General features: G+C 42.0%; 2 protein-coding genes across 6 annotated transcripts in view; one reads left to right on the top strand and one right to left on the bottom strand.

Moving 5' to 3' along the window:
* ZFC3H1 (zinc finger C3H1-type containing) overlaps positions 1 to 15,889 on the bottom strand; it is a 34,532-nt gene extending 18,643 nt beyond the window's left edge. For 4 of the 5 annotated variants that reach the window (XR_013843153.1, XR_013843154.1, XR_013843155.1 and 1 more), the window contains exons 1-14: positions 14,943 to 15,889; positions 10,281 to 10,700; positions 9,191 to 9,252; positions 8,686 to 8,884; positions 8,321 to 8,547; positions 6,172 to 6,295; positions 5,519 to 5,616; positions 4,683 to 4,886; positions 3,959 to 4,123; positions 3,567 to 3,704; positions 1,922 to 2,040; positions 1,505 to 1,651; positions 528 to 702; positions 230 to 361 (exon numbers count right to left, since the gene is read on the bottom strand). Coding sequence is in view for 2 of the 5 variants with exons in the window: in XM_079993788.1 (XP_079849914.1) it covers positions 230 to 361; positions 528 to 702; positions 1,505 to 1,651; positions 1,922 to 2,040; positions 3,567 to 3,704; positions 3,959 to 4,123; positions 4,683 to 4,886; positions 5,519 to 5,616; positions 6,172 to 6,295; positions 8,321 to 8,547; positions 8,686 to 8,884; positions 9,191 to 9,252; positions 10,281 to 10,700; positions 14,943 to 15,564 (2,832 nt within the window). In the remaining 3 variants the exon portion in view is untranslated. The remainder of the gene's footprint in view (positions 1 to 229; positions 362 to 527; positions 703 to 1,504; positions 1,652 to 1,921; positions 2,041 to 3,566; positions 3,705 to 3,958; positions 4,124 to 4,682; positions 4,887 to 5,518; positions 5,617 to 6,171; positions 6,296 to 8,320; positions 8,548 to 8,685; positions 8,885 to 9,190; positions 9,253 to 10,280; positions 10,701 to 14,942) is intronic. The other variant, XM_079993789.1, reaches the window with a different exon arrangement.
* Positions 15,890 to 15,994: 105 nt separating this feature from the next.
* TMEM19 (transmembrane protein 19) overlaps positions 15,995 to 24,261 on the top strand; it is a 30,153-nt gene continuing 21,886 nt past the window's right edge. The window contains exons 1-2 of the mRNA XM_079993823.1: positions 15,995 to 16,395; positions 19,582 to 19,654. The gene's annotated coding sequence lies outside the window, so the exon portion shown is untranslated. The remainder of the gene's footprint in view (positions 16,396 to 19,581; positions 19,655 to 24,261) is intronic.

Genomic DNA, 24,261 nt, shown 5'->3' with positions numbered 1-24,261 from the left:
GCAGAAAAAGTAGAATGCTACTTGGATTGTGGCCAGTGTTCATAATGCAACAATCCCTTATGCTTTCTCCAAGAACTGAGAACTGGTATTATAAAGCACAGGTGTGTTTGGAAGTTCATTTCAGCTCTCGGTTAATATTCTTGTTTTCTGGTCTACAATCTGTAACAATGGAAGTCCATTAAATACAATGATAGCTTCTTTAACACTAAGTTTTCAAGGCTATACTTACTCCAAAATGATCATATTCAAGTTTTCGTTTTCCAAGTTCTTTGCTAGCCAGTGCTTTCGCTCGAGCAAGCTCTTCTCCATATTTTAATGCTAGCGCTTTTTTTGCTGTTACTCGTTGCTGTACTCTGTGGATCTGAAATATTTATGCATTCTTCAGATGTCACGTTTGAACCCAAGCATGGATATAAACCAAATAAGCTAACAAATTAGTCTGAAATATGTCTAGTAAAAAATGACTGTCCTAAAACACTACAGTTAAACAAGCATGTTTTATAGTGCTATAGAAAAAGACAACTTACTTGTTCCTGAAGCTTCTTCAAGAACACTTTATTAGCATTTAATATCTTCTCTGCTGCTTGCAGCTGCTCATTAAGTTTTGCAATCTTGCTTTCAGCAAGACGAACAGACTCTTTCTTTTTTGCCTCTTGCTGCAATAGATGTTTCAACACAGATTCATCCTTCATCAAGAGAAGTCTAAAGAAAAGAAAATGGAGTTCAAATTCCACCTATATTCATTTCTAGATACAAAAGCTGTATGAAATTAGAGCCACCATCTAAACTGTTCAAAGTACCTAGGTATTATTTAAGTTTATATTAAGGTTATTGTTGGGGGATTTTTAATGCTGTGAAGCTGCAGTGAGCATTATACTGGGGTGGGAAGGCACAGGCAGAAAAACACAGAGAAGCGGAGAGCTGGTGGGGAGATCACCACTGCAGTTTCCCAGCAGACAAGGAAAGCTGCTTGTGAAGGAGCAGCACCATTCAAGATCCAATCCTTCTGCTTAGCAGGAAGTCCCAATCATGCATGGTCCTGCTCCTTCATGAGCAACTTCTCTGCACACAAGGGGTGGATCGGAGACAAGGGTAGAGCAAGGATGGCTGCTGGGGAGAGGCATCGGGGACGAAAATGAAGGAGCCAGGATCAGGGAGCACAGCACCCAAACAGGCTGCCCCCAACCAGCAAAAGGCAAACAAATAAGAAGAGGACTAAATGAGCTTCTTTAAAGCTGTTGTTTTATTTTCACTGAGATTAAGGAAAGTCATTCTCTCATAGTATTTTGTTCATAGGCAGGTCCAGCTGTTTCGATATCTAAATCCGCTTGTATGTGTAGCATAGTACGGGTGCAAAGTTCTCATGTTCAGATAAGGGAATTTTTACATAATGAGTGGACAGATAGTGGGACCTGCATGTAGTTAAAGTGAAGTGTCCCAAACACACAAACAACACATACTAACCATTGCTATGGAGGGTTACCATTAAGATGAGGAGACTTACTTGTGTTTTTTGAGTTTTGCCTCTGCATCTGTAACTTGTTTTGTTACTATTGCTATCCTACCAACCCCATCAACTTCAACGTCAGAGTTTGCTGGTGATGAACTTGTCTTCAAGGGTTCAGATATTATCAGGCGTTGTTTCTCCCTGCTAAAATATTCAAGACACATTATTTTCAAAACTTCAGTTTTCAGACAAAAATCTGAAGCTTATTTTCCAAGAAAGATTTGTTATCACTACCACTTTGAATTAGAACAGCTCACAAGATAATTTATAAATAAAACCAAAGCTTTAAATAAACAAAATAGAATAATTAAAAAATATGGATGACTACATCAGGCCACTGATTTTTAAATCAGTCAGTTTTTGGCTAACAACTCAAGTGCTTTTCTTGATTTTCACTGTGCGAAGCCCAAATACCTGGCAATCTCTTCTTTTAGGAGTCTGTATTCAATCTTTTTATCTTCTGGTAAGGCCTCTGGGGTTCTTACAGGATTGTTTTCTTTTTCAGATTTTAAAGGTGCTTTGGGTTTTGATGCCTGTAACAGAAGAATCCAACACTGTTACATATAGGAACCAAAATAAAAAACTGAAATTATTGAAGAAAGGGAAATTGGATTTACCACAAAGTTTCTTTCTATCTAGAAGACAGGATTAACACTACTGATTCAGAAAGCAGGGTCAACCAACTTTGCCTCTTTTAAAAGGAGAGTTCCTCTCCAGTTTTGGAAAGGAAAAAAAAACTTGAGTAAGAACAAACTAAGTGTAAGACTTGAGGAAAAAATGAGCCATCCACAAGGGAACCGGAATAGCCAGGGAAATATAAGGGAAAAGTAAGTAGCAAAAAGACACTTTCAAAAGGATATTATGAGTCCAAGTTATAGCTTATTTTAACAGGATACAACTTGCCCCCACAGCCACCCAAAAGTCAAATCCTTCTCTAGTGCTGGCAAGATCTTACATGCTCTCCTACCTAGCTATGAAGATTCCTTCTGTAAAGTTATGTCCAACTTCTCTTTTTCATTTAATGGTAGAAGACCAGGCAGAACAAGGATACTCTGAAGCAGAACCACATTCCGCAGTGGGTTCCAGAGTAAACAGACTATTATGGGCAATTCTCTGGAAAACCTGCCGTGGCACACACCTACTGAAAGAGGCACACTGCTGGAGCCCAAAGTAAATACGCATTGACTATCTCATATCCCCAATTAAAAATGAGGGCCAGGACAAGAAAGCAGTGCAGTGCTGCCGACTCCTGTGCTCAACTAGCAGTCTTCACCAGCAAGAGTGTGAAACAGGACCTCCTTCACTGAATGAGAACATGAGAAAGGAGACCTGGAGCTCTGACAGGTGATCTGCTTATTGTATAGCTACCCAAAGGGATCAGTGCGAACAAGTACTAAGCTCCTGCTTTCACTTCAGGTGCAGGGAGGAAAATAAGACAAAATGTACTTAAAGATAAAAGGCTGGCAATGACTTTCACTCCTTGTCAGAAGGCGGGCTCAAGGACTGGGATGAACTCTTCTCTGAAAGGAATAATTTGTTTCTCCTAACTTCTGAACCAATTAAGTCTACCCATACCTTCCAACATTTCTCCAATAAAAATAGGGATGTCCCATTACATAACGATAATTTTACTATTTATATCCCACACATCTTACTGGGTTGCCCCAGCCACTCTGGGCTGCTTCCAACATATATAAAAACATAATAAAACATTTTTTTAAAAAATCCTCCCTATACAGGATTGCCTTCAGGTGGCTTGGGGGTCAAATAACGCTATACCCTCCAACATTTCTCCAATGAAAACAGGGGTGTCCCAAGGAAAAGCAGGACATTCCAGGATCAAATCAGAAACCAGGACAGCTTCTCTAAATCAGGGACGTCCCTAGAAAATAGGGAGACTTGGAGGGTTTGTCCTTCCTGTTCTCCTACCTATAGACAAGGAAGTCTGTTTTACACAGCTGGCCATTGCAGTACACAGCAAATGCAGGTTAAGATTTTAAAAAACTGCGTATCATGTGTTCTTTTCAAATAATGTCATTTCCACATCCATTTTATTTACCTCTACAGTCCTTCGAGCTTCTTTGATCATAGATTCTAGGCCACCAAACACACTAGCAGCAGAGATGGGTTGTTCTGTATCTGATTCACTGTCATCTGAATCATTCAGTGTAACCACGACTGACTTGTGCTTTGGAAGCTAAAGAATTAAAAGGTTAAATAATTTTGAGTGAGCAATACTCTTAAGAATAGTGGCGTTGTTCTTCTTTGAAAGAAACAGTACACAGGAACCAACCTAACCCACCTCCAAAATGCTACTGTTCCCAGCTGCCGAATCAGCACAAACCAACTACCTAGGATTTTGAATGTTAGTTTCTTGCCCTACTTTGGCAATGTTAACCTCAAACTTGATGCACCTTCCTATATGAAGCCAAGAAAAAAATATTTCATTACCGTAATCACTGTTCGTGGGAGTCTTGGTACTCTAATAATCTTTGTGTTCTTTACACGAGGTTGAGAAACAGTGTTAATACTGACGGCTGAAAGATTGCTTCTTGGCACGGCATGGGAGTTATTGGGGAAAGGCGGTGAAGGTGGACCACTATTACTTGAGTTCTCCTATAAATAAATAATCAGAATAAATAAATAAATAATCAGAAATAATAAATAAATAAATAATCAGAAAAGCCACTGTGAAAGGCTTTTAAATATTTAAATACACAAATGCTGCAAAAACGTAACACAAATATAGCCTGCTCAGCCTGTTAGAAGCTGCCATTTTAGAAGGCATAGATTTTTAACGACAACAGAAGCCATTGAGCATGGAAATGACCACCATCAGCTGTAAGTAAAGTAATCGTTGCTCAGATTTCAACCATGTGAAATGTCATAATCCTACTAATTATCCAGCTGAAATAGCTGGGACAATACCAAACAAGTGGGAGGCAACTTGTTCAGTTTACAGCAAATTTAACCCTAACCAACAGAACTTTAAAATCCTTTTAAAGTTAAAGAACAGATTATGATGGTTAAAGAACTGCATGCCACCTTCAAGTTGTCCAGTCACACTTTTGTTTTTCCAAACTAACACAAAAAACTTTTCTGGTGTAAGGGTAACTTTTCTGGTGTAATGCACCAGGGCTGACATCTAGTGGCTATATTCAGAAGTGAGAAATACCTCCGGTTTGAAAGCTCGTTTGTTTGCTAGAGATTTAAGTAGCTCTTCTCGAAGCAACATTTCTTCTTCCTCCTCCTCATCTGCAAATGGCGGTTTGGGTGGCTGTTCAGGTTCTTCAGGTGGAAGTGGAGGAAGGGGTGGTAGTGGCTCAAGAGAAGCACTTGAAATACCTTCCACATACAACTGGCTACCTAGTGGCAAAGCCTTAAAACATTGGAAAGGAAAAGAGAAATAGCTTAATTACTACTTGACCTTCACAAATAGTGTGCCAAGCACATCTGGCTCATGCTACGGTTCAATACAAAACATCAGCAACTCCAAAAGCCAAGATACTGCAGTTGAAAATCAAGATTTTCCAAGGCAGAAAATAACAGAGAATGACTTGCTTATTCAAAACCATTAGTCACCAGTACTAGACTGCACTAAGCAGTTGAACTTACTCCCAGGTAAGTGATTTTAATTATTCATTTTAGTTCCTTAAATAACATTTAAGCAACACAACTCTAAAAACGCACAAAAGTTTAGTAGTAAGTAGCCATATACTGACTGGGGATTTTTTAATTTATATTTCCAGTAGAAGAAATAGGTAGCACAGGATATAGAAGCTCAGTGAGTATTCGTAATAGCATTAATCAGTAATAAGAGTGGGACTAGAAATAATTTTGATCCAGGCCAAGTCCCATTTCAATATATACCAGAAGAAATAACTTCCAAGACAGCCTGAAGGGATGCACACAAAAGAGAAGCGCATCATAATTTAAAGATAAGCTGGTCTAACAATATTTCTGGTTTCAAATGTTTCTACTTCAAAACGACCATCTTGAAAAAGCACTTACTGAAATCTGTGCTGCAAGAGGCAGTGTTATTTGTGGAATGGTAGGAGAAAAGTATCCAGCAGGGCATTCAAAATACGGAGGCTGCACTGGAGATGATGCTACAAAAGGATTATGGAAAGCAAAAAATAAAAGGTTACACTAGGCAAGATTTTATTTATATAACCTTTATATACAGTCGTACCTTGGAAGTCGAACGGAATCCATTCCAGAAGTCCATTCGACTGTCAAAACCAAAGCGTGGCTTCTGATTGGCTGCAGATAGCTCCTGCAGCCAATGAGAAGCCGCAGAAACCCTGTTAGATGTTCGGCTTCCAAAAATAGTTCACAAACCAAAACAGTCACTTCTGTTTGCGGCGTTCATGAGCCAAAACTTTCAAGAACTAAGCTGTTAGAAAACCAAGGTACAACTGTACTTCAGTTCATAAAAACCATCAAGACCCAAACAATAGAATAAGCAGTAATTTCTCTCATCACATACTGCTCCTGCTCTTATGCTGGGTCAGCTATTGAATTTTTTATTTTTCATGTAGCAGCCATAACAATAGATAAATGAGTAAATAAAACAGTAGAACACAAGCTTTAATTATGGCTTCATTAGGAAATCAGCAAAAATAAAATGTTGTAATCCACACATTAGGTAAATTAACACTTACCAGGAGAGTTAGTTTCACTTTCTGTGTCCATGGCAACTTCATCGTAATTATCATATTGATAGATTCCTCCTGCACTCTCCGTAGATTGCTTATCTATTGACCGTCTCAAGTCTTTATCTGAAGACTACACAAAAAACAAGTTTGGTTAGCCTCAGATATATTTTATTTCCTTTCTTAAACACATGCAATGCTGCCTGTTTTGCCTCAAATAGCTGCCCACTTGCAGGAAGAAAAGCTATAGGAAAGATAGCAGTGGCAAACTACTGACTCCTATTTACTGGATCTTCTCTCGTAACAACTGTGGTTTCAGTAAGGGACAACAAGCAGCAGAATAGTTTGTTTTTACAAAACACTGCATTTTTCAAAGCTACCAAGTCATACTGTAATTATTTTTAAGTGTGTGGGAAGGCAAATCTCCCAACCATTTCCAACCTGCAAAAAAATGAATAATTATGATCGCCTGGGTCATGACAACAGAATGGTACAGTTGGCGTCAGCATATGGCATGGCCTATCACAAGGCTAATGTCAGCCTCTTTTTAAAAAATCACTGAGTGCTGATTGAAGCAGCTACAGCTGCTGCTACTGTAATTATCCTTGTCTCCAATGTCCCCGGGCTCCTTTCCTTCCCTGGGGTGTACATCAGGTGTGAGACCCAACTAGCAGCATTGCAAGAAAGAGAGAGTGAGCCACGGACAGAGAAATGCCTTGACAATCCTAGGCAGGTGCCCATCAGTGGAAATAGGCCAGGAAGCCCAGAGTAGTACAGAGTGCAGTGCTTTTCCTCTGTTGCTGACTGGCCACTGCTGCTCCCCCCCCCCCATCCAGGTGACTAACTATGGTGCAAAGCTTGTTTCAATATTTTAATGTTGTATTTTAATTTTGTTTTTAAGTTGTAATCATTCAACTTGTTTTTATTATTGCTTGTAAGCCGCTCTGAGCCCGGCCTTGGCTGGGGAGGGCAGGGTATAAATAAAAAATTATTATTATTATTATTATTATTATTATTATTATTATTATTAGGGATAGAAGTTGTCAAGGTGGTCAGCCAGTAGTGGCAGGGGAATCACTGCTATCTGTGTTCCTCTAGGGTCCCCAGTCCCTCAAAATTAGATTCTTTCCAAACACTCAATGGAGCACCAGGAAATAAAGAAAATTGAAAGGAACAGGCCCCAGAGCAGACATTCCTTTTCTGCTGGTGCCCACAGTAACTTAAGTCACAGTTCCTCATTCTCAATCTTGTGTTGCCTTTCTGCAAAAGGCATTTGGCAGAGAGCCCTCTCAAAGCTGTAGCTGACCCTGCGAAAACCTAGTTGTAGGACTTGAACTCCACCGTCAGCCATGAATTCATATTATGGACTCAAAATGAACTTAAAACTACTTCAGATTCTCCTCTGGGGAAGAATGTGCTACAGTCAGAAATATAGTTGGAGGGATTCAGGAATTTCTGCAATTTCTCACTGTTACAACACCTTGCACATCCAGTCACTGCTTTTATTCCCCAATGAAAACACAAATGGAAATAATCCCTTGTGCTTTCAGGATGCAATTTTACACAAGTGCTTGTGGCACTGCTCACAACAGAAAATTCTCAAATCATGGATATTTACACCACCATTCCTAATCAACTTAAAAACATGACTAACAAAATGAGTTTAATATTTACAGTGCCTCAGCACAGTTGCCACTAATCGTTAAGGCCTCACTATTTACTAGTGAGAATTTTATGCCTAATTTGGTCTTCCTACTCATCTGTATCAATTGCCATTTGTAATTCCTTTGACAACCATCAACGACTTTCAGTTTTTTTAATGTGTATAATATACTTGAATTTAAAAGTTCTCGTTTTCCAGATTGCTCAGCATTTTTTGCTTACATAGCACTACCAAAGGTTTTACAACCCTTATTTCATAAAGCCCAGCAAATTAGAGAAGATGGTCGGTATTTCTGATAGAAAGCAGGCTGAAAGAAAGCAAGTTGTCCAGGACTAATATGTCTATATCCAAGGAGAGCCAAGACCCTCAAGTCCTAATCTAATCCTATCAGATCATGGGTCACCAAGATGAGCAAACCCCACCCCACCCCCAACAGCAACATTAATTACACAAGTACATCCATGTTAAAGCCATATTCCATGCCTGTCAATTTACCTTGCTTCTTGATCTTGCCTTGCTTCCAACCAGCTTCATAAACCTATTATACTGTTCTTCTTGATTTGAAAGATCACGGATTTTTCTTATTTCCTCTTCCCTTTTCCTTCTCTCCTCCTCCTCTTCTTGTTTCCGTTGTTCCTCTTCCTTCTGACGCCTTTCTTGTTCCTTCTGTTGTTGCAGTTTTTTCCACACTTTTGTTTGCTGTTTCCTCAGTGCTTGCTTAGCTTTAAATAAGAGTATTGATTAATTACACTTAGTTTTCTGAAGACACACAACAAATCTATGGAGAAAGTAAGCTGTCAAATATTGAACTTTACAGATCTCAACTTGGAAAGCCACTGCTCACCAATTTAACCATTTACCTGCAGTGCTGGTTTTTTTGGTCGAATGCGATTTTGTGCTGGTTTTGACCTTTTGTGGTACATTTTTTGCCTTTGTAAGTTTTTCCTTGCTTTCTTTCATCACTTGTTGCTCTTTCTGTTGCCACTTTTTACTGGCAGACTGCAAAGCTAGTAGTCTTAGCTGCAACTCTGACACCTCCTCCTCTTCATCAAGCAATTTCTTTTGTGAAATGAAAAGCACAAACACACTTCAGTTCTTTATTCATCATTAAACTGATATTTTTTAAAGGTTTTGACTAAAAAAAATTCACTCTATGCAAAACACTAGTTACAGTACCCACAGAATGGTTTTCAAACCCTACAGACAGAATCCTAAAACATTTTACTCAGGCATCAGCCACATTTAACACTGTAGGACTTGCTTTGAAACAACATACATAGGATTGCACTGTAAGTATACATTAGGCTAAAGCTAAATTTTAAGTGACTGATTTTGCAGCTGGAAAAAACAAGTGGCTTCACTTACCTTCTCTACTGCAGCATCTGGTGGGCTAAGATTTTGTTCTCCTTGCTCTTTTTCATCTACTGCTTAAAAATAAAAGATATATTTTATCAAGCACAATGGCAAAGTAAATGAATTTAAGCATGCAAAGGAACAGTCATATTATACATAAATTTCTAACATGTATAGTAAGTAGAATAGTAAGCTGCAAAATCTATATGCCAGGTTCTTTTACTCTTTCCATGGTCCCAATTTATACTTGCCCTGTGTGCAAAAGCAAGCACACATTCCCTTAAGTTCCTGTCTTCCTCTCTTATTTTATTATTACATTACACAAGAGGTGTACTTCATACTGGGGAAAACTCATGCTCCCTGGTCACCTTAATACTTCCACTAATTCTGTGACGCAGTCTGAAGGCCTGGAAGCATCAGCATCACAGTGTGAGAGAAACTCAAGCAGAGGGTCCCAGGCACCCCCAAACTCATTATCAAGATCAGCTCAGGACCTCAACTCATAGAGCAACACTGCAGATTCCAAACTATCTACTCTTACAGTCAGGTCCAGGCTTGTTTTGTCCACACTACTATTGTAAAGAATGCTTGCTATGCCCTCAAATGAAACATGCAGCATTTCCAACAGCCAAAAGGTAGAAAAATAGATAAACATCTCTCCTCCAGTACTAAACAGCACTCTAGATTCAATCTGTTCCAAGTTCCCAGGCAAACAATGGTCAAGGAATGGAAAGATAAAACAGAAGTGCATGCCAAAGTTATCAAACAAATGAGGGGATGGAATTCCCCCTATACGTTATTTTTACAATGTATTTTTAATAGATGTTAGATTGTTATTTGATTCTCTCTTTATTCTTGGCTGCATTTACTTGAGTTATATTCTGTTAGTAAAACAAGATATAAACATTCTTAGGAAATGTCGCATTTTCAAAGCACTTCTCTGTTTACCAGTTATAAAAGTTAAATAAAAACAACGAACTGTAATCTGTGCCAACATTACAATGTCTCTAAAAATGCGAGCTACTCTGTCACAAGAAAAAGCAGTTTTAAAAATTACAGAAAGGATAAAATCATGAGTTTATTACACATAAAGAACAATTACCTTGACTGGCATCCAGTATTTCAGTTTTCTGTGACACTTGTTTTACTCCATCTTTCACTTTTTTCAACTTGCTCCTCTCAGCTAGGGTTGGCAGTTTTTGCCTGAGAGGCTTCAGTTCAAATGCCTGAAAGGTTAACACTTTATTCTTCTCCTCAGGAGACACTTCATTTACAGCATCCTTTGTAATACTGATATTTTCTGCAGATACTTGGTCCTCAGGACTGGCCATTCCATCGTTGCCTTGCTGAGCAGTTTCCTCTTTGTTATTCAGAGCCAGTTTCTCATCTTTATTAATATATTCAAGTTCTAGTTGAATCTGCTTATATTTCAACAACAGATCCTCAAAACTCTCTTCAACAGAGTTATCATTCTTAGATGAATAGTTCTGCTTTCTAGATGGAGATTTTCCAAAGCTTTTGGCTAATTTATTTATTAAGAAAATTGTCTAGAGTACATTTGTTACTTGCACCATTGTAAGGAAGTGATCAAAAGCATATAGCCACTGAAACCTTTCATTCCAAACAGCAATTCAATCATGTTTCAACATGCAGGAGATAATACATACAACTTCCATGTTTACTCACACAGTGCTTCCTTACAAGATTCTGCAGTAAGTGAAGCGGCATTCTCTTGTCCTCTTCCCAAACACCTGACGCCAGGCATTGCAACCACCCCTTTGAAGAGGTTTCCTGACCTCAATTCCAGTGCCACAACCAGTTTGGTTTCTTTCCCTCCTGGGACACGCCAACTCTCATTATACACATCCCAGATGATTTCCTCCCCTAAAGTATTTCTGATCACAATCTTAAATGTTAGCAATACACAACTACTTCTGGCTGGCCTCTTTCATATTTAAATAAGCTGGTGGCAGATCTACTTAAGTATAAGGGGTCAAAAAAACTTAGTTTGGTGAATTTTGATACTTTAGGCAGTATCCAACTAAACAATTCTGCTAGCACAAGGACTTCCGGATGTGCAACAGAGCTTTCTCTACCTCGGCTTGTAACCCATAACAGCCTCTAGTACAGAGTCTGAAGCAGGTATGTCCAAAGTCTGTTTCGGGGGCCTAATTCGGCCTGCTGGTTGGTTTAATCCCACCCGTGTGGCTGTTTATTTCCTGGGGTAAACTTCAATCCTAAAAGAAACTCAACAACTTCAATCCTAAAAAAAGGTCAACAACTGTGGTCGGCCCCCACGACCCTTCACTTCATCAAATCTGGCCCTCTTTGAAAAAGATCTGGACACCACTGAAACTGCCCTCATTTATGACACAGATATACCTTAAGGCTGTGTGCACTCTGTGCTAAAAATAATTGAGTCCATTTGTTGTATATGTAAAATTATTAGGATTTGTATATATTAGACCTCTTCTTTTTATACTTTATTCTACTACTCCTTTATCTGCAAATGTTCTGGTTTTCCCTAAATATGGGCAACCAGTAGTGCAGGCACAGCTGCTCACCTCTAACTACTAGCAGTATTAAGCTATCACAGGCCTGATTTCACTAGACATTGCCTGCACTTTCAAATATGTCTTCACCATGATAAGAGACCAGAAAGTTGTTTCTGTTAAATGAAACTCCATATACTCAGGCAGCTAAATTCTGTGGCCAGTATGATTTTATGTGCTTTCTTCATTCCCCTAGAACTAGGGCTTCAGGGTTTTAATTAGCTGCCTACACAGTACTTCATTACAGTGGTTCTTTTGAACAACTGCCTCTGATTGGAAAGCATCCTAAAATACATTGGAACAGAATCCAATGGTGTTTCAAAAACAGAAGCTTACTCATGTGTTACGCCAGCTATGCATTGAGGAGCTAATAGGAGTTAGTCCAAAACAAGAGCCCCAGGTTGGGCAGTTCTGATCTAACAGAAAACCAATAGCCGTCAAGGGGTAAAAGCTAGCCAAAACAGACTTCCACACTGAGCCAGTCATAGGCTTGCATTGCAACATGTTGAACTCAGCTTGTAGTGACAGAGTTACATGCAGAGACTGGAAGGCAAAATCCATTTTATTTTTCCTAAGTTTCTTTCCTCCAGTGATCACAAGAAGGAAAACATTGGGTTGTCCTGTTTTATTCTCACAACCACTTAACAGGATAAGGCAAAGCTGAAAAGACAGCAACTCACCATCCAGGACGATCTGGACTAAGCAGTGTCAACATTCCAAGTCCACCACTCTATTTACCATACCACAAGCTTAATTTGACCATTGAAGCAAGTTATCTGCTTCTAAATAGAATGCAACCCAAGAGAAACAAAAGCAACTCCTTGTGTCATCTTTAGAAGAATAAAACTGGGAGATGAGTAAAAATATACAGTAGAACCAATTGAGAAGCCTCAGCTTTTATCCTATTCTCTATTTACATAATTCCATAAAGACACAGAGATACATATGAGGAAATTACTACATGCAGCTCACACAGAACAAACTAAACAGTTCTCTGTATGCCCCCACAATATGCCTTTTTTATTCTTTCAGTTCATGGGCAAAACTGAAACTAATAAACTGGACGAGAACCACGCCCTAGACAATGTGTAACTAAAGAATATGACTCTAGTAGTGAACTTAAATTCAGTTTTTAAAAGTTACTTGTTCAAATAATAAATGTGAAAGATATTAATCACTGATGGAATTTCTGACAATGATCAGCTACTCAAGCAATAGAGTCCTTGAATATACATTTAAATTTAATAACAAACATAAGCAATCTCCAATTTCTGCTATCTAACTGCAGCTCTGACACGAGCATACAGTACATTCATTGCTTGTATGTTCCGCTTGCCTCCATTCGGTCTTGTCTGGAGATACTAAAAGCTTTTATCAACTTATGCTGTTATGTCACCTGCAGCCATACATAGATGGAAACTGCCTGGGAATAGTTACACATGCTCTAGTAACCTCCGATTTACATTACTGCAATTGAAAAGGGCCTGGAAACTGCAGCTGGTCCAAAATAGGACAGCAAGGCGTTTAACTGGGATATGTTAGCGTGTTAATTATGTTATTGTTTTATCAGCTGTACTGTCTCCCAGTCAGTTTCTGGGATCAAAGTGCTGTTTTTAAATATTAGACCAGACATGGGAAACTTGTGGCCCTCCAGATGTTGGTGGCTTCCATTTCCCAGAAGCCTCAGTTAACATGGCTAACCAAAAGATCCCTCTCACAGGTCCTGCTCAAGGTGCCTCCATTTAGACAGGCAGCAACCATGAACTGTAGAACACTCTATCCAGAGAGACACATGCAGGCCTAGCATATTCTTTATTGCCGTTCTGGCACCAGGTAAATAAACTTCTATTTTCCCTGTGCCTTTATAAACAAAATGTGATTATACTAATTATTTTTGTGGGTTTTATTTTATTTTTTTGTCATCTGGCTTTAAGCTTGTCTCCACCAGAAATTTTAGACAGTATGCTGTTCTCTGATAGTATTTAAATTGCCAGACAGCTTGAGAATGTTATTGGGCAGCCTTACTTAAATATCCTTCATTTTCTGTCCTTTCACCTGGCTTTCCCCTGTGGCCAACGTTTTCACTTATCTTCTCAAACAGCTACAGCACAGGCACCCTGCTACACAACGAACAACATAATCTTTTCAAACATAAGCCCTAGGAGTTCAATGGGATGTACTCCTAGGATGGCCACCATAATGAATGTAATCTTCTGGGCATTATTCATAAGTAAACATGCTTTAAAAACTGATGAAAATGATAACATTTCAATAGTACTTTTTAAAGGTACCATTTTAGTACATAGTACTATATACTGATGCAAGAATTGCATGTTTCCGTTCCACACCCTCAAAAGAAAGGGGGAACTATTCCCCCTATGCCTTCAACATTTCAAGGAAATTTACAGTGGTGCCTCACAAGACGAATTTTTTTCGTCTTGCGAAGCAAGCCCATTGACGGCTTAGCAGATTAGCGCTATTAGCGGCTTAGCAGATCAGCTGATAAGCAGCTTAGTGGCTTAGAAAAAGGGGGGGAGGGAAAAAACCGCAGGAACTCGCAAGACATTTTCGTCTTGAGAAGCAAGCCCATAGGGAAATTCATTTTGCGAAGTGCCTCCAAAACGGAAAACCCTTTCGTCTAGCGGGTTTTCCGTCTTGCGAGGCGTTCGTCTTGCGGGGCACCACTGTACATTTCTCATCCTAAAAACAGAAAGACAAAAATTAAAAACATATTCTCGGTCGAGGACAAACTAAGCATTCCTTGGTTAGGATATTCCCTGCCATCTTCGGTTACACAACTAAAGGCCAGCTGTGTGGCCAGCAAACTTGCTTAAATGTAAAATCAGCACTCATTAAGTGTTTCAAGTATTTCAGGCATCACATTTGAAAGCCAATGAAGCTCCTCCCAAGATACCAGATGACATCTTCTGTCTCGGACCACACACTTCACTTCTGCAGAACCTCCTTAAATCTCTCTCTCTCTCACACACACACACACACACCCTACCTCTGCATTCATTTCCGCTTTGCCCTTTCTGCTGTCGTCACTACGGCCTCCACCCAGACCAGAGAAAACGAAACAGGCCGCCGGTCCAACTCCAGGACCACCCTGGGGCCCAACTACCCCATGTTGTAAGAGACCAGGACAGGCAACCCCACTGCGAGACGCAGCAGAGAAAGGCCAAGTGGCCTTTTCTTAATGGCAAGGATACATTTCCGAGGAGAGGGTTCCCTCCAGCCCTGGTTCCCGCCGTACCCGCCGCCGCCCCCTCCCCCACCTCCCCCGGGGGGTCTTCCCGGGGGGTTTCCTCCTCGGCTCCTGCCCCATCGGCCCCCGCCCCGAAAAGGCCTTCCTCGGAAGCGGAAGCGGTCCAGGGCGTTGTGGCTGCGCTCCCAGAAGGAGAGCCTGGGGCCGGAGTCCTGGTGCGAGCCGGGCGGCAGCCGCGAGCACGAAGACGACGGAGGCGGCGGCTGCTGCGGGTGCGGCCGGAAAGGTTCCTTGAGTCGGTAGCCGCCGCCGCCTCCTCCTCCTCCTCCTCGGCCATGGAGGTGCCCGAGCTCAGGGGGAGGCTGGTGGCGCAAGTGGGAGAAGCGGCGAGACGAGGAGAGGAGGAGGCTGTTCCGCAGGTCGGGAGGCGGCCTACGCCTGGCGTAAGGGCCCTTGGTGGTGCTGCCTCCGCCGCCATCTCTACTGCTGGGCTCCGGAGGCCCGCTGTCGTTGTTGTCGTCGTCGCTGATTTCCCCGTCCTCCAGCTCCCCTTCCTCTCGCGGAGAGAGGTCGCTCGAGGCCGCCGCCGCCGCCGCCGCCTTCCCCTCAGGCGCAGGAGCCGCCATAAGGGGGTTTACTCAGCCGCTCACCGACGCGGCAGGGAGCGGCTTCGAACTGACGTGCACGCGAGCGAGCGCACCGTTCACTTTCGGTTCCTTGGCCGAGTGCCGCCGCGGCCCAGTCAGACCCCAAACTTGTACGCGAGACACCACCCTTTCCCCGTTTGCTGGCGCCTGCTCTCGCGAGAGCTCAGCTCCGGCTTCTCTCGCTCGCGCTCTCCCGCTCCCGCTCCCCCTCCCCACCACCGCGCTTCTCTTTCCTCCGAGAAGGGGCAGCGAAAACATCACAAAGGGGACGTCGAACGGCATGATGGGAGTTGTAGTCCACCGCTGTGTGTGGGCAATGGGCAGCAGCGAGTTCTACACAGCAGTCCGTGGGAAGGAAGAATGATAAATAACGGTGCTTTAACAGTAGAAGTTTAAAGAGAAAGGGCCGGTTCTGGAACTGTATCCCCTCAGAGCGGCCGTTTCAGTGGACAGTGAGGCGACTCCTTTGGGGCGCAGAAGGGTTGTCACAGACGCCGCTCGTGACGCTTAGAGTGAATCTAGGCCCCAAGCGACTCCGCTGCCGTGAGATGTGGTATCAGATTCACGGAGGGTGAGGTTATCGATAGAGAACGAGGCAAAGATGGCTCTAGGCTGCCTCCGAGATCAGAGGCCACTTTCCGTTGACCCGCTTTCTGAGAATGCTGAAGACGCGCCTCCTTTCCCTGACCTTTGACACCGGTTTTTTTTTCGGGATCCACCCTACTGTTACTTAACTGTTTTTTATTATTATTTATTTTGAACAAAATTAAATGGTTGCAGCCTGCCCTGGGAACTGCTGCTGAAGGCCAGGTAATCAAACTTAATCATAATAATTAAATAACAGAAAGAACACTAGGAGACAGCTGTTGTTGCCCTCATCGCTTGATGGTGGGGCAGCCCATAAACATCTGGCTCTCCACTGTGGGAAATGGGATTCCAGGCTACAAAGGCTTTAGTGTAATCCAGTAGATTTTTGTGTGTGTTTAGGGTAAAGCAATCCAGAGAAATGGTTGTCGTTCTTCAGTGAGGCGGCTACCTATGATGATGGTGATAATAATACTTTGTTATTTATACCCCACCCATCTGAAAAAAGTTCTGAAGTTGTTATTTTCATGAGGTCATCTGGAATAATTAAAAGACGTCAGCTGTCAAGCTACAAGACCTCAGTGTAGCTCATACTACTTTTGTCATTTTCCAAATACACACGCAAGAGTTTTGTGGCACTTTAGCAAATACTGTATGGGGAAGGATCCTATGCTTCAGTCACTCGGCTAAGTGGCTTACATGGCAGAAGCTATTTGATGCTATTGCTATACGAGGTATGCTGACACAACTGTGCAGATACACCAATGCAACACCGCTATGTTGACACAACTCCAGTGTAGCAGCCAAACAGTGTGGAGACATTGGCAGGACAGGGAGGAGCAGACCTTGAATGTCTTGAACATGCCCTCAGCAATGGCAGAATTTACACAGCCCATAATGCTGGTCTAAGGAAAATTTCTTCCATTCCCTTTGGTAGAAACAGGAGGGGGAATCACTACCTACCCACATTGCCTTGCTAGATTATAAGCAGGCTGGATCCCACTCTTCAACAGGAGAGAGCCCACAGCAGAGTTTAAAACCACAAAATCATGCAGCGCAGTGAAGCATGAGGAATATAGGCTGTTAGACCTTTTGCTTCCCCTCTCTACCCCTCTCTCAATGAACAGAACACACTGCTAATAAGTTTTAATACTTTACTTAACAACTCCAAAGATCAGATTCATGCATTATTCCATGCAGCATCAAGAACACAGGTAGAAAATTATTGCGTTACAAAATACAGAAAAAAATTTTCTGAGCACGCAGTCTGGACTTGAAGCAGTCGAGTTTAAGTTGAGTGTACTAAAGAACAGGAGATGGAAGATGAGGCTGGTTGAGTGTCTCATGCTTCACTGGACAACTTAAAGGTACAGCGTCAACAGGGCTGGCATCAAGGGTCAGCAAGGTCAGGCACCTGCTGAGGATTCACATCCCAGCAAGGGGCCCTTTAACAAGAGCCCTCTGGATCTGCTACAACAAAGTGGTAGACTCACCAAGGGAGGGGGCCCATGGAGAATGTCTTGCTAAAGTGCCCTCTGAAACCTGAAGCTGACAGTGAGCATCAGTCTCTAGTGACTGGATAGCTAGGGTAATGTTTTGGAAACACTGCAATGCTATTCATGCTCCAGAAACAGTACATTCCACTGAACACAGTTTGACTTACTTCTGAGTAAATATGTATCCTATGAGTTTGTAATTTAATTTAATTTAATTTTCTAAGCGTTGTCCTTTTTATCCTGGGATATGCAAATAAAAAAATAATTCTTAGAACTGAAACCTGCAGCAGAATCTTTTTACTCTTCTCCTAAAATGTACAATTGGTATATGATTCTAGATACTGATTGGAATGTGGGAACCTGATTAACGATTTACTTTATTTTGCAAAACATGAGGAACAAGTTTCTTCTTGTTTAGGAGAATCTTTATGAGACAAAGAAGAACTTTTTAACTAGAGCAATCCTATGTCTGAAAGAATGTCATATCACATACTGGACACTCTGCAGCAGAGATGTCTAAAATGTACCCAAATCTTATGTTAGCTCTCTTTTCCTTCGTTATCAGTTAGTATCAGTTTCTGCTTTACAGCATTATCTAATAGAGAAAAGGAAAGTGTTTGCTCAGAGGAAATATTTGAAGTATAGTGACAATTAAGTAGCAAGCTACATCCTGAATTGGATGTGTTTAGATACAGTGGCAAGGACCATTTTAAACTTCAGAAAATCACATACAGTACAGTATGTAGTTCTAACCTGCTTAGTACATTCCACTGAACTCACTGGGCCTTACATCTGGAAAACCGTTCTTAGTTTAATGCTGCATGTCTGAACTTAGGAGAGAGCTGAGTCCCAATAATCAGGCTGATTTGCTGTTTGATGCAAAACAGAAACCTATGGCAAATGTATACCCTCCAACATTTCTCCAATGAAAATAGGGACATCCTATTCAATAATAATAAAAATAATAATTGTTTTTATTTATACCTCGCCCATCTGACTGGGTTGCCCCAGCCTCTCTGGGCAGCTTCCAACATATATATTTTTTATTTTTTTTTAAATTCCCTACAGAGAGCTGCCTTCAGATATCTTCTAAAGGTTGTATAGTTACTTATTTCCTTGGCTCAGGGATCGCATAGCTCCATACCCTCCAACATTTCTCCGATGAAAATAGGGACATCCTAAGGAAAAGCGAGACATTCTGGGATCAAATCAGGAACCAGGACGACTTCTGTAAATCTGGGACTGTCCCTGGGAAATAGGGACCCTTGGGGGGTCTGCAACAAGGCAACCTGGGAAAGCTCCAGCATGCTGAAGGAGGCAGGGGAGAAAAAAGGAGGCTGGAGGGGAGCAGACCGTGGCGGAGGGGTGAATGGAGGAAGAGGAGGCTGTGGTGGGTGAGAAGCACAGGAGGTAGTGAACAGCATGCTCCTCAAGGCCTGGATCTGCTGACCCCAGCCTGTTGCCTGAGGTGGTGACTGCCCCATCTAGCCTCATGATGGGTTGGCCCTGCATTAAACACAGTGGTGCTTACTTCTGAATAAGCATGCATAGAATCTGCCCTATAAATATTAAGCGAACTGTGGTATTGGTTGGCACCTTCCTGTATTTCATTCCTGATAAAAGACACTGGGTGGGTGGATCTCTGAGGTTGAAGGAGGAGAATGCCTGCACAGGCAGGGCTTTGCTGTGAGGCCTGAGGCTTAAGCACACCCTGACTTTTCTCAGTGCTGTTCCGTCCCCCAACAAAATGAGTCGTGAGAAAATTTAAGTTCTGCAGCACATAGTAGCTGAAACAAGGCGAGTGGAACTAATTTTCTGTGGGTGAAAAGAATGAGCAGGAAAACCTGTCCCACTACTCCATCAAGATGCTGCTGGTGGCTGCTTAGTTAATATGCTACTTTTGATATTTTCTCAGGATTTCAACCTGTGGTTTTGAGTTACTTATTTTACCTTCATCTTCTACTCCCTGAATTCATTCTCTGGAACAGGTAAGGAATACTGATTAATTCCCACGCTTTCAGTGTACTGGCTTATTAATTTCTTGCTATATATTTTGTTTTTAAGTATAATATTTTAATGCATTCTTTGGAATCCTTTGAAAACATTCCTTCTGACACAAACTGTGTACACACTATACAGTACATTCACATTCTTTCTCTCAGTGAATTCTGGGCACTGTAGTTCCCCTCATAGAGTTACAATTCATAGCAGCCCTTTGCAAACTACAGTGCCCAGAAACCTTTGCAAAGTCCAGCAGTAGTAATGAAAGACAACACAATGTTACTGCTAGCCTACTGGGGGAAGCAATTACCAGATTAACTCCCTTGATGTTCTTTTAATCCTCATCTGTGCCTGTTGCTTGCAGACCAACTGTAGCCTGGTAGGTTGTTCAGACTATTTAGGAAGCTTCCTAGAAACCTGGTAGGTTTGGGATCAGATGTTCATGTATTTTGGGAGAAAGTTTCTAGGCTAGTACTGCTTGTCAGACTTGCTTTTGTTGTTGCTGTTGGGAAGCCACTTGGATTACCTCAGCCTTTGCCAATCTAGTGCCCTCCATAAATTTTCGACTGCAGCTCTCATCAGCACCAGTCAGTATGGTCCAGGATGATGGAAGTTGTAGTCCAGAGCTTCTGGAGGGCATCTGGTAGGCAAAGGCTGGTCTGCCTGATTACTCAGCCTTAGAATGCTGAAAACATTCTTGCATAGAGTTTTGGTTCAGGTTTGACTGCCCATTGAAGTCCCTGGTAGTGCTGCACTGTCTCAAGGTATTTTGCTGCCTAAAGCAGAGCTCAGATGTCTCCACCAGCATTTTCCCTAGGGCTAATCCATTTAAATGTGTTGCTGAATTTTTTAAACACCAGCTTCTACTTTCCTCTGTGTGCCCCATCTAAACCAGATCGCTTCACCTTGCTAGTCAGCAGGAGTGGCATTGGTTCCTAGAGTATCCTATCCTATAATGCAGGTTTTAGGAAACTTTGAATCTCCACATGTTGCCAAACTACAACTCCCATCATCCCTGGCCATTGGCTATGCTGGCTGGTTGATGAGAGCTGTAGTTCAGCAACATCTAGTGCACAAAAGGTTCCCCACACCTGCTATAAAGCATTAGTGAACAACCAGCTGAGGAGCTGCATGTGGCCCCTAACCTCATTTTATGCACCCTCTAATGCTTCTCAAAGGTGCCCCATTATTCCATCATTGGATCAGTTACTGTTTGTTTCCTCCTTGTTTTTTCTTGGTTTTGAAAGTGTTTTTTCCTCTCCTCTTTTTGTATAGTTTCAGAAGAACTGGAATGTGCTGTATTGTGTTTGATCAAAATTAATTTATTCCTTTTTAAAAAAATTGCTGATTGTATGGGTTAGGAAAAGTAAGTTGACAACAAACTGGAAGGCTTTTGACATGTGTGTTCTCATAGCTAGGGGTGTGGGAGAAGTTCAGTTCACTTCATATTTTAAGGTGTGCATATCAAATTTGCACTTTCCAGAACAATATATAAACCAAACCACAGCCATCCATTGAAACTTGTAATGCAGTTGTCCAGGCACGTAATGTGTTACAAAAATGAATATATTTCTGTGAGGGTACATAAAAAGGCATATTTCCGTGAAAATAACGTGCAAAATGCATTATTTCATTATATTAGGGAGAATGCTTTGCAAAAATAGGTTTATTAGGCAAAATTGCATTAAAAATGTATCGAGAGAAATTCACATTAACATGTTGATGAATTTTCATGTGAATTTCATGAGAAATTGTTGCAGAAATGTGGACAACTGAATTTTAAGGTTGGAAAAAGGAGAGAACCAAAATTGGCAGAGCCATCCATCTTTGCCTGTAGCACAATCAATTCAGAAAGGGATTACTTCAGAAAAGGATGAAGCCTACCACATTTCAGAATGGTAGCAGCCGGGTTCTCCTACAAAGGTAGATTTTACCATTTTGTGGTTGGTACACTAGGCATGTGGGGCAGTGGAGAAGAAAAGAACATGGATTCCCACAAAAGGCTGAGGTGGGAGAAAGATCATCCCCAACAATTACCCTGTCACCTCAAGAGCTGTAGATGGGTATGGACTTATATTCCCCACTATCGATTTTTGGGGAAACAGCTTTTCCCTACGAGAGAAGTTTCTCCATTGACATCCATAACGAAATAGATCCTTGTGAAAGGCACACATGGTTTTTAATCCCTCCCCCAAATCACTGGAATTGGAGTGAGATGCAAAAATAATTCACTATGGTTAGAAGCTAACCCTAACTCTAAACCAGGCACCCCCAAACTTGGACCTCCAGATGTTTTGGGACTACAACTCCCATCATCCCTGACGACTGGTCCTGTTAGCTAGGGATGATGGGAGTTGTAGTCACAAAATATCTGGAGGGCCGAGTTTGGGGATGCCTGCTCTAAACCTTAGGCAAAAGGGAAAGGAGGCAGATTGGGAGCCAACTCCTAGGAACTCCCTTTACCTCCCCCATAAAAGCTGATAGGCATTGCCATTCAAGTGGTGTGTGCATCCACCAAGTATTCTGATTAATTATGCGGGGCAGGATTTACCTGCCCCCCCTTTTTTTATTCAGGTTGGCACCCCTACTTAAAGCTGCTTACTTAAAGCAGTTGTTATCAATAAAATGTGCACTTATGTGCTCAGGACAGCAAATCATTTCCTTGTGCAATTTAGGGAGATGTCTCTCTGGATAATAATGCCATTGGATCATATTCAGAGCCAGTTTAAAAGAGTGTTGCATTATGCATCACAATTAGCATGCTCAAATCTGCTTCAAAGGAAAATCAGAGCTAATCTACTGGTAAGGGTTTCAAAAGCAATGCTAGGATGCCTTTTGCTGTGGAATGCTTATTGGAAGAGATACTCAATTTCAAATATAATATGCTTCTAGTGACTTAAATTCAGTCAATGAAAATTTTCCATTTGATTTACCTACATGGGAGGATATTAACTTCATTTATTTAAATGACCATGAATGTATAGGTCAGGATGGCCCACTTTTCATACCAAGTGGGCTGCAATAGTACTTTGACATGGAACCCATGGGCTGCACACTGCTTTGTATCGCGGGGGGGGGGGGGGGGCGGGGAGGCTAAAATTTGACACACACACCAGCCCTTGCAAAGCCTACTGCACCAGGCTTTGAGAAGGAGACATGAGACTCTGGCAGGTCCAAGAGCCCTCCCACCTCCTTCCCAAAGCTGGGGAAATGCTAACTAGGCTTTGGGAAGGAGGCAGAAGGACTCTAGGACCCTGCCAGCGCCCTCATGCCTCCCTCCTAAAGCCTGGCATCTCATTTTACCCGGCAACAAATATTGCCAAAAAGGCGCAGCCCACCGGCTTGTTGTTGTTGTTGTTTAGTCGTTTAGTCGTGTCCGACTCTTCGTGACCCCATGGACCAGAGAACGCCAGGCACTCCTGTCCTCCACTGCCCCCCCGCAGCTTGGTCAGACTCATGCTGGTAACCTCGAAAACACTATCCAACCATCTCGTCCTCTGTCGCCCCCTTCTCCTTGTGCCCTCCATCTTTCCCAACATCAGGGTCTTCTCCAGGGAGTCTTCTCTTCTCATGAGGTGGCCAAAGTACTGGAGCCTCAGCTTCACAATCTGTCCTTCCAGTGAGCACTCAGGGCTGATTTCCTTCAGAATGGAGAGGTTTGATCTTCTTGCAGTCCATGGGACTCTCAAGAGTCTCCTCCAGCACCATAATTCAAAAGCATCAATTCTTCGGCGATCAGCCTTCTTTATGGTCCAGCTCTCACTTCCATACATCACTACTGGGAAAACCATATAGCCCACCGGCTATATGGAGGTATTTTTGCACCAATTTGTTTTAATGATTATACAATAAGCCTGATTCATCTTCTGCTTAGAACACTTGCACTGCCCACAAATTTTCTGCCAGACAGCACCTTCAAACATACCTTAGTTAAGCAGATGAAAGAAAAATTGTGTACAGCCTTTCATATGGTAGAACCAGTTAAGTGTTTTTCACATGTCTCATCATATACCAGAGTGGCTAACCTATGACACTCCAGATTGCATTGGATTACAACTCCCATGATTGCTGACCACTGGTTATGGTGGTTGGAACTGATGGGAAGTAGATCCCAACAACTGTTCTCTACCACTGCCGCACAAAATGTTTCCATGTTGTTGCAGATGAAGTTATACATGCAGCATGTTTGCTTTCTGTGCTGTAGGGAGCCTGTGATATTACCAGACTCCAGCTCCCATCATCATCAGCCAGAAGTGGTCAGGAATTATGGGAGTTATGTCCCAGGAATATCTGAATGCCCACAGGTCTCACACCCCCTCCAGTGCCTTAAAAGAGCTATTATTTCAAATATTGCAAAATAAGACTGCTGAGAATGTGGCTAGACACTTTCATTTCAAAAGTACAACTTACACACAAACACGATGACGTTTGGCAAATGAACCATTGACATATACTCCACTCTCAGATCACCATCAACTTGCCTGAGGGCAAATAAAGCAAACATTCCAGTCAAAGTGTGTACCTTGCCACATTTGAGGTGCTTAAAACTCGCTGGGACAGCCACGTGGCACTTAGGAAGGCCATGAAGCCCTGA

This window comes from Podarcis cretensis, assembly GCF_951804945.1.
Source record: "Podarcis cretensis genome assembly, chromosome: 10".
NCBI classification, from domain to species: domain Eukaryota; kingdom Metazoa; phylum Chordata; class Lepidosauria; order Squamata; family Lacertidae; genus Podarcis; species Podarcis cretensis.
Note: the sequence above shows the minus strand (reverse complement) of the source record. Positions and strands in the feature narration are given on the sequence as shown.